Source organism: Protopterus annectens, chromosome 13.part0 (genome assembly GCF_019279795.1).
Source record: "Protopterus annectens isolate FY-2018-M chromosome 13.part0, PAN1.0, whole genome shotgun sequence".
Classification (NCBI taxonomy): Eukaryota; Metazoa; Chordata; order Ceratodontiformes; family Protopteridae; genus Protopterus; species Protopterus annectens.
Genome location: NC_056747.1, coordinates 789,250,117 through 789,264,860, shown reverse-complemented (window position 1 = coordinate 789,264,860; position 14,744 = coordinate 789,250,117). Strand labels below are relative to the sequence as shown.

The following is a 14,744-nucleotide window of genomic DNA, read 5'->3' as shown; positions in this document are numbered from 1 at the left end:
TTCTGCCCCCAAGGAAGAGCAGCATTTGGCTAAGGATATTCCTGTAGATGCCATGGTGATAGCAGCAGCAACAAAGAAGGAACTTACTGAGGAAAGTCCCTAATATCCATCCTCCTAACAAGGAGTCCAGGACTATGAATAGATTTGTGAAATGCGTTTATGCTTCATTGACTTTCGCTCCCAGGTCTCTGAACTACATGGCACACTTATCCAGGCTGCAGGGAGATCTGATCAAAGAGCTGTCAGATTCTTTCACAGGAGCAGTAGCTGAAAGGGTATGAGACAGTTGCCTCTCAGTTCACCACCCTCAAGGCAATCTCGAACTCGTCCATGAGGCTAATTGCCCACGCAGCCAAAGGGAAGACAAGAGCAGCAGATTCAGGCATAGCCATTAGGGGAGACATGCCTGGATGCACTTGTGACTTTGCAGAGCCATTCAAATCCTCATTCATCAGTGCTCCATTTGATGGATCATCCCTGTTTGGACCCAAGGTAAGAGAGACACTGACCTGATATGACAACGATTGGAAGACTCATTTTGCTGTGGGCATATCCTTCTCCACTCAACGGCCCTACTCCAGGAAACAGAGAAGTGGCAGGCTATGGTTCAAAAAGTCCCAAGGGCCTTTCCAGGACTCATGTGGTAAAGACTTTTCCCCAGGGCAAAGGGGGAAGTAACCATGGAAGACGCCATCCTAAAGGCAGAGGTGGCCCGCAGAACCAGGAGTCCAGAGATGCTTTTTCTGGAAGTTCCTACCAGCACTCCTGAACGGAGGCCTGATTGCCTTCCTCTGGAGGCAGTCAGGGGACTGTTATCCCTACACCAGTCTGCTTGGCTACAGATAACATTGGACAGATAGGTGCAGGGAATCATTTCCAGAGGTTACATTATTCCCCTTTCCTCCAATCCAAAAACACAAAAAAAGACTCCCGGATGTTCCACCCAGTCACAGGAAAGCAGCAGTCAGAAATTCAAAAACTGCTCAAAAAGAGAGTCATCCAAAACGTCCCACCAGACCAAAGATCTGATCTGAGTTTTATTGAAGATTCTTTTTAGTGCCCAAAAAGACAGGGGACTGGAGACCCATTTTGGATCTCAGCCAGTTCAACAAGGCAGTTCAGCAAACCAAATTCCATATAGTCTCGGTACAGTCCATTCATGGAAAAAGACGATTGTATGTGCTCTCTAGATCTTCAGGATGCATATTACCATATAAAAATGGACAAATGCTCCAGGAGATTCCTGCGCTTCTTGCTGGGAGCCAGTTATTTCCAGTTCAGAGTACTACCCTGTGGTCTCACCACAGCCCCCAGGATGTTTACCAAATGCATGGCAGTGGTAGCAGCTCATCTCAGACTGCAGGGATTTCAAGTTTTTCCTTATCTCTACGACTGGCTCCTTACTGCTACCACCAGGTGCCAACTAGAATGGGCAAGAGATTACACTCTATATCTTTGCACCTCTTTAGGCTCTTCAATAAATTATGAAAACTCAAATCTGCAACCTACACAGCAACTGGAATTTATTGGAGCTCTGTTAAATACAGTTACAGGACTTGCTCCACTCCCAGTGGAAACGCTACAAAAGATCAGATCACAAGTAAACCATATTATTCAGAACAGAAATTTTCCAGCCAGACTAATCCTACAGGTGCTAGGCTTGATGGCAGCCTCTATTACTCTAGTTCCCTTAGCCAGATATCACATGGTCCCAGAGATGGAAGATCTTTCCTGTCACCACAGGATTGAGAGACCACTCATGAGTCATCAAAATAGTTCTGCTTAGCTTGTTGTCTGTCAAGGTGAAACTCTCAAGAATATGGGTTGCTCTGAAAAAGCAGTTGGAAGAAATCGCCCATTGCCAAACTCTGAGGGCTTCTCGACAAAGTGGGTAAGAATTGATTCCTCCTTGTTTGTTGATGTACTAGACTACCAACATGTTGTCTGTTTGGATTGCCTCTGCTTCTAGGGGAAGGGCATCCTGAAATGCTTGCAGTGCTAAGGGCACCGCTCTCACCTCTATAACATTGATGTGCAAATTGACCTCCAGTGGAGACCAAGTGCCTTGGACCGTCTTTCCCAGATAATGCCCCCCACCCTAATCTGGGAAGCATCCGTGGTCACTGTGGCTTGGGACTGTGGAATAATGAAAGGATGACCCGAAAGTATGTGGTTGGAATGGAGCCACCACAACAGGTCTTGTTTACAGCAATTGGTGATCAAGACATGATGTGGCATCGACTGATTCTTTCTTATTTACCATCTGTCTACCACTATTTTAGGCAAACTCGATCTGAGGTAATTTAGAGATAAGCATTATGGGTAGAGCCTAGCTCAAGTGTTTTGAAGGTGCGAGCTAAAGTAAACGGACCGAGTCAGTTCTGAGGCTCAGAACTGAACCCACAGTCAAGGATTAGTGAAGATCAAGAACACAGATGGAACGTTATGGTAAGACATAACTTCTTTTTCCTGTCACATCCAGCAATGAGTGCTGTCGGAAGAGATATCCTCGTTCTGAGGCTCAGAACTGAACCCACAGTCAAGGATTAGTGAAGATCAAGAACACAGATGGAACGTTATGGTAAGACATAACTTCTTTTTCCTGTCACATCCAGCAATGAGTGCTGTCGGAAGAGATATCCTCCTTGCTCAACTTGGAGTATGGTCTCCCCACACTGTCACCCTTCAGATCCTATCCAATAAATTGTTGCTTCATATCTGATTCACCGTGGAATGAACCCCACTGTCTTACTCTTTCAAAGGCTAAGTGGCTTTTAGTCCAGGCCAGGTCAAATAATTTTCTTGGTTCCTCACTCTTCAGAATACACAGGCTAGACAACCCCCTCTGTTCTCTCCTACAAACTTTTTACTGACACTTAAACCTAAAACTAAGAAGCCAAGCCAGAGTCAGTCCCTCCCTACTGTCAGATAGCACTCTACTTGCTCTTTCTTCTCAATACTGCCCCCAAAACTGTGTCAGTTTCTTCCTCCTGATTTAACTGATCACATAAACCACTCCCAGTTCAGGCCATAGAACAAACAATACTTAACCAACAGTTTGAATGTAATCACCCATGACACCTAAACAAATATTTTTTTACTGCATAAGTAAATTGACCTCCCATATACCTGATCCACCTGATTAGCTCAGTTATCCTAAACTGGGATTCAGTTTACCACACCAGTAGTGCTCTAAACCCACTATACATAATCTAGTCCCCTATTTCATCTTACTGATGTATTAGCTTTGCTAGTTTAGCTACTACTGCCTGCATCTCCACCACGTCTCCTCATACTTCAGCTCTATTCTCCCTTTTCCATTCCACTTAAGTAATTGTCATATATTTGGTTTGTTAGATTGTCCGTGTGTATATTGTTTATCAGATTTTCTAGTAAAAGTAAATCACTGTTTATTTGCTTTGCATTGTTTTGTTACATTCAGGCTGAGCCTGCAATTGGTCATTGTTTGGTCAGTATTCTTCACTGATAAATTTAAATAAGTAATGTAAGTAATGTAAATAAAAGAACAGAAAATGATTTGCAGCCCTTGAATGAAGATGGTTATGGTTTATTTGGACATCTGTAATGTTGCAACTTCACAAGTAACCTTAGAAGGAACATGACTGAAATGCAGAACTGTCCCAGCAGCAGGATAAGTGCATTAAATGTAGCTTTCTTTCAGTCCCATGAACTGTTAATAAAAAAGGTTTATGGGTGTTGGAGGACAGCTGAGAATGCAAATGAGTAGTTGAAGTGACTGTGAGAGTTTAACTTTGCACAATTCTGTTTTCTTTCTTTATTCTTGTGATCCCAAATGTTCTTAGGTGCAGTCAGCTCACGGAGTCATGCATGTGCCGATCCTGCTAGTAACCTCGGTCTGGAGGATATTATCAGAAAAGCACTAATGGGGAATATTGAGACTAAGGTGGAAGGCCCTGCAACAGCCATTTCACAGTCTGTCTGCACAGCTGGAACAAGTGTGAATCCTGCGGTGTCAGCAGCTGTGGATGCTCGAAGAGAAGAAGCAAACCCCTCTCCAAATTCAGGTTGGCAATCTAAATGCATTTGTTTTCAGAAAGTTTAAACCAGTTATAGCAAATTGATGTGATTATATTTCAGCCACTGGCAAACAACATCATTTTGGAAATGTGAAAACCCAATTGAAAAATCTGTTTTATTTAGAAATTTAACTTTTTCTTGGAAGCTTTCATTGATATGCACAGTGCTTCACTTATAAAATTTAACACACTTTGAAAGAATGCAATGATTTGGAAAAAGTTGAGTTTTCCAAAAATGTTTACATATTTGTCAGAAAATTAGACATTACTGCTTTGTGTTAAGTAGAGAGTTGAAGTTTATTATGTTGATTAAAGTGTGTTTTGAATGTTCTAATATATTATAATGTATAGCTTTCAAGCCTTACCTGTGAAGTAAGGTAAGCAGTGTATTGTGTCCAGACTCTGTTAATTGTCTGTCTATGTTTAAATATTCCATCAGATATGTGAAGATTGAAACACCAATAGTTTTTTTTAGTATTTAATTGTGTAGATTTTTCTTGAGGCTTAATGTATCATGGATATGTACTTAATGTTTACATGTTCAAATAGTGTGCCCCCCCCCCAGCCGCCCCATTGGAAACTGTCAAGCCTTCTCAAGTTGTACTTGAAATCATTTCTCCCCAAGAGATAGAGAGACTTTCAGATCACTAAGACATGAGCCATCCAGAGGGCCCATCTTTCACTCAAGATAGTGAGGAATTTGTGTTCTTGCCAGCATCCCACCAGTGAGAGCACTTATTCCTTGGGGGGGGGGGGGGGGGCAGGTTACCTCTGGAACTGTGGGAGCACACAGTACTCTCCCTGTGTGAGTGCATACTGCCGCTCAATTGCTAATGAGTGCTGCCACCAGCCTGTGGCTTGGTGATGTGAAAGCCTACCCTAGGGTGTCCACTGTAAACCAGCCCCCTCTATAGGGCTGCGACTGTTAAGCTGCATGTATCCTCATATTTTTATGATTTACATTTTTAAAAAACATTGAGTATTTTTTAATTTAAAATCAGTTAAAACTGTACATAAGAAAAAAGTAATGACTTGTTTCCTCAATATGAGAGGACTAAGTTACGCCAGTGTGTAGTAAAACAACATTTATTTAGCTTGAATTTACGCTGTACCCGTAACCGCTAGTAATGCCCTGTTTTTCCATTAATGCAGTTGCTGTAGATTGTAATTGCAAGTACATTCTTTTTCCTTCAGTGAGTGAAATCTTTTTTTTTTCTTCTTTTCAAAAGATATGTATAAAGTAAATGTTTTGTTGACCATGTAGGACTCAACAGACAAAGGTCTGTTGACACCTCAAGACTACTGGATGTTTCAGTAATTTACTCATAGTTGCACAGTTAGCAAGGTGAGGTTGTACAGTTCAAACCCACATATGCTAAATGTAGTTCATTTGCAGCTCCTTGCCCTAGTTATGCTTTTTTGTTTAAGTAATTTGCATAAGAACAGAGGAGAGATTTGAGAACTTGTAAGGAACTAGAAACTACAGACCTGACATTTTCATTTCACTGTTAAGGGAGACTCGGAATCCAGTCTATATTAATACTTAGAATGCCTTAAAGTTGTGATTTATAGAACCCAGTGCAGCATAGATTCAAAACATGGATTAGTCTAAGTACATTCTTTCACTTATCTAGGTTAATAGATTGTGTGGGTATGTGGACACAGCCTTCTTGTGGACTTGATTCAGGCATCTGATGCCGTATGAGACTGTCATTAGAAGAGACTAAATCATGAGTTCTGGGCTGTGTATTAAAACATTGCTTTGAAGAAAACAGACTAATGGCAAGTGGCGTCAAATGTAAAGAAGATATTGTTGCCAAGATTGTACCATGGAAGCTCAGCAGTGACTTTTAGCCTATCATTGTAACACATCACATTGATGCATTACAGTGTAAACTGCTTTGTTAGGTGGACTGCTAATTGAGCAGTATATTTATTGGTGTCAGAAATGGAAAGTGGGTTTTGATAGAAGACCTATGAATAGAGAATACCAAGATGTATGCATACTGATCAACGGGTTAATTTCCGCTCTCCCAGTGTGAAAAAAAGGAGAAAAAAGGTTATTAAAACTGTCAGTTTGGGTAAAATGCAGTCATTGGCTTGTAATTGCACTGCCTGGATTCCTGCCAAGAAGAAATTTGAAAAACCTGAGAGAAAATCCAGCAAAAAAAGGGAGAGCGAAAACAATGGTTGGGAATAATACTGCAGCTGTTCAGTAAAAAGCAGTTCAAGTTTCAGCTTTGGTACAGAAGATGGCTTCCAGCAATTTTAATGAAAAAAATAAGTGTACTTGGAGGTTTTTAAAATAAATAAAACACTGAATGAGTATGTGTACTCAAATAAAAGTCTGGAAGAACAGAAGTTTTCACTAGCTTTTCAGATGGACTGAAAACAAAAATCTGAGTTTGAAATGAAAAAATACTGGCTGGCTCTGAGGCTTCTCAAGAAGAGCTTTTTAAAAAATAGCTATAAAAGAGCTTGCAGAAAGAAAAAAAACTATTTCTGCTGTACCCAAGAAACTGAAGCGTTCAGGCTACCTGTGCTTTCATAAAGTTAATATAATCAACTGGACTGGTGTTCCACAACAGGATTTATTATTGAAAGAGCACATTATTTAGATGCTCCATACCTGTGAGAATGCAACCAAGACTTAAATGAGTAAAGCTACATTGGTAGATGGAAAAGAGGAGCAGGCTCGGCACAGAGCCCTAAGGGTCTACAGTGAACTGATAGCTTGTAGAGGTGGCCTCGCTGATCCTAACCTCTTGGGTCCTGTCTGTGAGCCAGCTAGCTATCCAGCATGTGTTATAAAGGGGTTTATGCTAGCTATCCAGCATGTGTTATAAAGGGGTTTATGCCTAGTTAGATAAGTTTAACAGTGCCTGAGTGGGGTATTGTATCAAATTCTTCAGCCAGATCTAGGTAGGCAGTATGCACCACTTTCCCTTTGTCCATTGCCTTTGTGACCTTTTTAAAGAAATCCATCAATTTCATTAAGCATGACCTTCCATTCATGAAGCCATACTGAGATCAAGTTTCTGGAAGGTCTGCTATATACTTGTTGTTAATTTCCATAATTCTTTCCATGGCTTTGCAAATAAGACTAGTCAGATGAATATGAATCATGCCTGCTCAACCTGGTCAACTTCTTTGAGTCAGTCACCAGAGCTGTGGATGAAGGCAAGGTGGTTCATACAGTGTACCTTGATCTGGCCAAGGCCTTTGATACCATTCCCCACTCAGAAATCATAGAAAAACTCACTAAGCTAGGCATCAACCCCTGTATCACTAGGTGGGTTGCAAACTGGCTCACAGATACAGCCCACAGTGTGAAAGTAGCTGACTCGAAGGCAGACTGCTGACCAGTCATGAGTGGAGTCCCACAGGGTTCGGTCCTGGGTCCTCTCCAGTATGGTATCTACTTCTCTGAAGTCCAGGCCTACATATAGAGACTTTGGCTGACGAAGTTCGCAGATGATTACAAGTTGGGAGCTATTATTAACTCCCCAATTGATGTTGACATCCTGCAGAAAGGCCTCACCGAGACCACCGACTGGTGTCAGAACCATGGCCTTAAGCTCAATGCTAAAAAATGTGTTGTTATCCCCTTTGGGAAAACTCAGTTCCCATGAATTACCACATCAGTGGTAGTCCACTGAACACAGAAAGCGTTATGAGAGATCTGGAAACACAGGTTGACAGCAACCTCTCTTTTGACCACCACATTGCCATTGGGGTCAGAAGGTCCTTCTGTGTGGCACATCCCCTTACTAAGGGTTTTGCATCCAGGAAGAAAGAGTTCTTCCTCTACTCTTCCTTCATTAGGCCAGTCATCGAGTGTAATGCCCCATTTGGCATGTGCTTCACTAAGACACCTGAAACAACTGTAGAGGCCACAAAAGTACCTCACAAAGATGATCTCCTGCCTTCTTCGACACTCTGGTTTGACTGTTGCAGATATTGTCTCACATAATCCATCCATCTCTTTGCTGGATGCTTTCATTTCCTCTTACCTTCTTCCTGTTTTTTCTGTACATGTGCCCAAACTGCTGTAATATTTTCTTTCTGGTCTTTTCTGCAATTGGAGCTACTTTGGCTCCTGCTGTTATGTCCTCATTTCTTCATCTGTCCTACAGTGTGCATCCTACCACCCATCTCATTTCCATCACTTCTACCTTCCTCTTCTGCTCTTCCTTTACTGCACAGGTTTCGGGTGCCATACAGTAGTAATTGGTCACACCACTGTTTTGTACACCTCACTTTTCAGCCTCTTTAGCATTATTCTGTCATACACTACACCTGACACTCTTTGCCATCTGGCTGTAGCCCCTCTAATTTTAGTTTTGACCTCTTCATTCAGGTTTCCCTTCTCCCTCAACCAAGTCCTCCAGATACTTGAAGCTATTAACCTGTTCCACTATCTTCCCTTCTGTTTCAGTTCTCAGCTTCTTCTGATTTCCCCAGTTTGCTGCCATTACCATTGTTTTATCTGTAGTTAGTTTCATCCTTTCTACCTTCAGTTTTGCATTCCATTCCCCTATCTTCTCCTGAAGTACTTGCTTAAAATCTGCCTGTAATGCCACATCATCTGCCTGCATACAACAACTTTGTTGATCTGTCCCCTCTGACCTGTTTAGTAATGTAATTCATCATTAGTATGAACAGCAGTGGGCTCAAAGTTGAACTGTAATGCACACCCACTCCTGCTGAGAACCCTTCTGGGAGACCAAACATTGTTCATACTTGAGTTACTGGATCTTTGTACATAGCCTGCAGTAATTGTAGTAATGTATCGGGTACTTTGAACCACTGCAGGACTGCCCAAATCCGCTTTCTTGGGACCTTGTCATATGTTTTCTCCAAATCTAGGAATACCTAATTGGACTCTTTCCTCATTTCTAGCTTATCTATCTGTCTCACTGCAAACATTGGGTTGGTTGTGCTGCATCCTGATCTGAATCTGAACTGGCCCTCTCCCATCTTACTTTCTACTATTCTCTATATCTGTTTATCAATGAACCTGTCCAGAACTTTCATGCAATGTGACTGGGGTTTCCTACTTCTGTACTGCCCACAGTTGTGGATGCCCCTTTTGTTCTTGTACACTGACACCAATATGTTTATTCTCCAGTTATCTGGGATACTACTTTCTCTCCACACTGCTATGAGTACCCTCAGAAGCCATTTCTCCCCTATCTCTCCCAGCATCTTTATCATATCTGCTGTGACCTCATCTGAGCCTGCTGCTTTCCCTGACATCATTTTCTTTAGTGCTGTTCTTACTTCTAGGGTGAGCTCCAGTTCTTCTCTCATTGTAGGCTGTGTCTGGGGCAGTGCAGACTGTGGGATTTTCTTAATTTAGAAGCTGCTGGAAGTACTCCTTCCCATCTGCCTTTGATGTCCTGTGGACTGGTGAGCAGGTTATTGCTGGCATCCGTTATGAAGGGTGCCTGACTATCTTCTTTATCTTTGTCTTTGCCTTGCAACCTGATAGTTTCTTTGTGCCACCTACTGAGTCACTTTCCAGAAGCTGAAGTGCCTCTGATGCCTGTTCTTTGCTATTGAAACTCCTTTCTTAGCCTCTCCATTAGTCCACCAGTATTCATTCCTAGCTTGGTCTGTCTTTTCTGTCTTCCACTTTTCTTGCTCCCCTCCTTTTTTTTTTTTTTAAGGACTTCCTGGATTTCTGCATTCCACCACTAGCTTTCTTTATGTACCTTATTTCCATACCTAGCTCAGCCACATATCAGTTCTGTAGTCTTCACACATGCTGTTTTGAGGCACTGTCTTCAACTCCACCTATTTCCCCCTCTTCTTGGGGTGCTAGAGCCCTAAGTAATTCCTTGAACTGTTGTACTTTCTCCCCAGTCAATTTCCAAGTCTTCACCCTGGTCGTGTTGACCTTGGAGCCTTGTCTGACCACTTCTTACAACTGATTGTGGCAACCAATGGATGTTCTTCGTGTTTCACTGTTGCAGTCATTACATTTGGGTTATCTGCTTGCAGGTAGCCCTCAGTCGGCCTGATTAACAAAGTCTTGGGTCCTGTGTCGGTTGCTGTCCCTTCTTCCATGACGGGTCGTCAGGGGTATAAAACATGCAGCCGACGCCATTACATCAGTCTTTCTTCCCGTGCAATGCCCGAAGCAGAAGCAGTTTGCAAGTGCCGGTCGTCCGACTCCTGAAATTTTCGTTTTCGAGTTTCAGAACCAAAGTCTTCAACTAAAGCTAAGTATCCCATTGGGGAAACTTTTCCTTGCTCCTTACCAATGTCAGTAAAAGTTAATAACTGCATTACTTTTGGAAAGCAAATACCTCATAAAGATTTTGTGGCAAAGGCTATATTGGGGAAACTAAAAGAAGTCTGGCTGAGAGAATAAAAGAACATGTTAGGGATGTTAAAAATAGGAAGATGAGCAGCCCAGTGGCAGAACATTTTCATTCAGAACATGGGGGTATAATAGACAATATGAAAGTCACTATTTTGGAACAAGTATATAACAGATATGGAGATGAAAATGTATTGAAAAAGATTTTAAGAAGAAAGGAAGCAATTTTAATAATGAAATATGAAACTTTGCAGCCTTTAGGAATGAATAAAGAGTGCAATTGGCAGAACTTCATGGGTTAATTGTTAGCTTAACAATTAGGAACTGATTTTATTATGTAATGAATTGTTAATTGATATGGCAGCTGTATAAAAGGACTGTGCAAGTGAGCTTTACTTTTTTACTCCGTAAAGGCTTGCAGCCGAGGCGCTAGGAGAGGAGAGACAACTAAAAGGTTTTTATTAAATTCTTATTTTGGAAAGTAGAGCTGTTTTCACTGGTCTTTTGTGTGGTTTCAGAATAATTTGCTGTTGGATAGTGGTTATTTTACCTCATAAAGATTGTCATTCATACTGTATTCTTTGCCTAGGCTCTGACTACGACGTACCTTGCTGTCCATTTTGTGCCTTATTTAATCAGCGCACTATCCGTCGTCGGTATACTTTCGCCTCTAAATATTTGAGTTCTTGGTTTAATTATCCAGAAATGTCGTCAGTTAGTCATACTACTACCGGGGTTCCAAAAAAACGCAAAGATAAAGACAGAGGCAGGCCGCAGAGGTCCAAAACTGCTGATGACGCTTCTCCTAAGCCAGTCGCCAGTTCGCCGATACTCAGTGAGGTGCTTTTCCAGCCCCTAATACCTGCTACTTCTGATTCACAGGCCTCTACTGAGACCCATTTGGAGTCAGGTATGCCGCGAGATGCTTCAACTATGGAACCCACAGATGTCTCTACCTTGGATGGGTCTGGAGTCGCTGTGCAGGCGAGTATTCAGGCCTACGGACTTGCATATTAAACCGACGCCTCCTTCTTTACTTAGGCCTAAATCTCGAACCATGCCTAAAAAATCAACGCCCAGGCGACATACTCAGGCCACTATGCCTAAAAAACAAATGATAAGAATGGCTGAAGATCAAATAACTCTAATCAGGGGTAGCCAACCCCCCCCCCCTTCTAAGAGGCCTAGGACTGAAGTTGATTATGAATCTTCTGACCAGGATTCTGTTTTTTCTGATTCTTCTGATGATCTGGATTTGCCCTTATCTAATTATGAAAATTCTGATGCAGAGGACTCCATTCCCTCTGCTTCCCCTCCTGAGGATTTTTCTTTTGGGGAAACCTTACATATACTCTAAGGGAGCATTTCCACTGGGAAAGCCAGGGATTTTCTGATTCAAAAAAGAGGCTTAGGGATTTCCTTCTCCTACCTCAGTATAGGCCTTTAGCTATTCGTCCTGTACTTGACATTGTTGATGATGACTTTTCGGAATCTAGTTTGGCCCCTGATCCCTTGCCTCCTGCTCCTAGAAAACCTGACAGATACTGCAGGGTCCCTGAGTCCCACAAGTTCCTTTTTAAAAATCCTATTGCAGATCCAGAGACTATTTCACAGGGGCCCAAGGGCATTAAGGCTTCGAATGCTAAAAATCCTACCCCTTCTGATAGAGACTCCAGGGTGCTGGATAGATTGGGTAAGAAGGTTTACACTTCTGCATCCTTGGCCATTAGGGCTTTAAACTGCCAGTTTCATATGTTAAAGTATCAGCAACATGTTATTGGACTGCTCAAACAGAAAATGATGTTGATTCCTGACTGTGTGGAAAATAAAGAATTAACAGGATTTAATGCATTCTGCTTGAACAGGTTGGAAAACATACTTTGCAATGTGGTTTTGATCCATTAGAGGCCTCTTGCAGGGCTGTTGTTACTGGGTCTGTGCTCAGAAGGCATGCTTGGCTTAAGGAGCAATCTTTGGCTGATCGTGTTAAAGCAAAATTGTTGGATGCTTCTTAAATCAGGACCATCTGTTTGGCAACAAGGCTAGGAAGTTCTTAAAAAGATGGAAGATAAAGCTAAATCTCTGCAAACTGTTAAAGATTTCTTACAAGTTCAGCTTCCTAGATTTAATAGGCACTGGCCCTCTAAGAATTGGTCCTTTCCAGCCCCTTCCAGGTCTTCTCAAGCCAAACCCAGACTCAGTAAAAACCCCAGGTTTCAGTCCCAGGGGACATGCAGAACTAAGCAGTGGGGGCAACTCCACTTCCAAATCTGGGAATAATAAGACTCCCCCCTATGGTAAACTGTCTCAATGACTTCCTTTTAAAATTTCCAAGCACTTATCAACTGACTACCCCTTTGGGGGAATGCTTGTTCTTCATGCACAGAATTGGGAACTCATTACCCAGGACAAATGGGTTTTCAATATAGTGTCCCAGGGATACAGATTTCACTTCCACACGTTGCCAACACCAAGTGGGTGGCCGGACCTACCCCCAAATCAGTGGGCAGAGGCCCAAAAACAAGTACTTTCTCTCTTAAGCATGGGGGCTATTCAACTGGTACCAGAAGAAGAAAAGGGACAAGCTTTCTACTCGAGACTTTTCCTGGTACCCAGAAAAGACAATTCATGGTGTCCTGTCCTGGATCTATCTACTTTAAACACCTTTTTGGAGATTCCAAAATTCAAGATGCTGACTCTTCACCAATTACTTCCTATGCTAGGCAAAGATGCCTGGTTTGCAACACTAGATTTAAAAGAAGCATACCTGCACATCCCAATCAGGGAATCTTGCAGAAGATACCTACGCTTCAAAGCAGGCTACACGCACTGCCCTTTTGTTTATCTACTGTGCCCAGGGTATTCACAAAGTGCCTAGCTCCAGTTATTGCATTTTGCAGACAAAGAAATATTCAAATATACCCATACCTGGACGATTGTCTAATTCAGGCAGAAAGCCAGGACATACTTTTGAATCATCTGGCCTTTGTACAAAGGGTTCTAACTTGTCTGGGGTACACCATAAACGAAAAGAAATCACACCTGGTACCCTGTCAACAAATAATATTCCTGGGAGTAAGCTTGAATACAACTGGCTTACCTCACGCCAGAGAAACAAATTCATTTGACAACCTACTTTAAACAAGTGGCCACAAAAACCCTGCTATCTGCAAGACAAATATTGCAAGCCTTGGGGTTCATGATCTCCTGCATTCTTTTAATTCCATATGCAAGACTGCATATGAGGAAACTACAGTGGTATCTAAAAAGCCTGTGGTGTCAACATTTTCAAGATCTAGAAGCAATGATTCCTATCATACCTTGCCTGCATCTAGAGTTTCTTTGGTGGGCAGAGGCCTGCCACCAAAACAAGGGACTACCTTTCACACCACCCCCTGCTGCCCAAACCCTAACAACAGACGCATCAGACTATGCATGGGGGGGCTCACCTGGCAGGGAAGTGCAATCAGGGAAAATGGAATCCAAGTCAAATGCACCTGCATATCAATCAAAAAAAAATTTTAGCTGTACAGAATGCTCTGACAGCCTTCAAGGACCACATTCTTCCAGGACAACTAATGGTAAAGACGGACAACCACTGTTATGTGGTTCATAAACAAGCAGGGGGGTACACATTCTTACCCCCTCTGCAGACTAGCCATGGCATTGTGGAACACAGCCTTGAGCTAGCAAGTGCACCTACAAGCTCAATTCCTGCCAGGAAAATTAAATACACTGGCAGATGGACTAAGCAGAAACCTCATGGACCCACACGAGTGGAAACTGGAACCAAGGATTTTCATCATGTTGACAAGCAAATGGGGGAGCCCAGATATAGACCTGTTTGCCTCTCCCCAAAACTACCAATTGGACATATTTTGCACAAGGACTCCCCACAAACAAGCCTGGAAAGTCGATGCTCTGTCCTTCAGCTGGAAAAACCTATCAGTCTATGCCCCCCCCCTGCCTTTGCTCTCCAAAGTGCTACTAAAAATCAAACAGGACAAACCAAGGATGATTTTGATTGCTCCAGACTGGCCGTGCCAACACTAGTACCCCCTTCTGCGCAGTGTGTCACTGTTATCCCATGGCACTTGCCTCAGACTCCTTCCCTGTTGTCTCAGCAGGCGAACCAGATTCTGCACCCTCAACTTCTAACACTAAACCTTGCAGCCTGGTTAATTACATAATCTCTCCTTTACCATCCCTCAGTAAACCTATGATGGATATCATTTTAGAGGCAAGGAGGCCTAGTACTAGAAAATTTTATGCTGAAAAATGGAAAAGATTCTGTGCCTGGAACCAATCTCAAGGGATGAGCACAGCAGCACCCAATTTACCTCAGATTTTAGAATACT

The 14,744-nt window shown here is 42.4% G+C and overlaps 1 protein-coding gene across 1 annotated transcript in view; it reads left to right on the top strand.

Moving 5' to 3' along the window:
• NCOR1 (nuclear receptor corepressor 1) overlaps positions 1–14,744 on the top strand; it is a 4,682,182-nt gene that overhangs the window by 4,610,980 nt on the left and 56,458 nt on the right. The window contains exon 44 of the mRNA XM_044054890.1: positions 3,825–4,046. Coding sequence (XP_043910825.1) covers positions 3,825–4,046 — 222 coding nt within the window. The remainder of the gene's footprint in view (positions 1–3,824; positions 4,047–14,744) is intronic.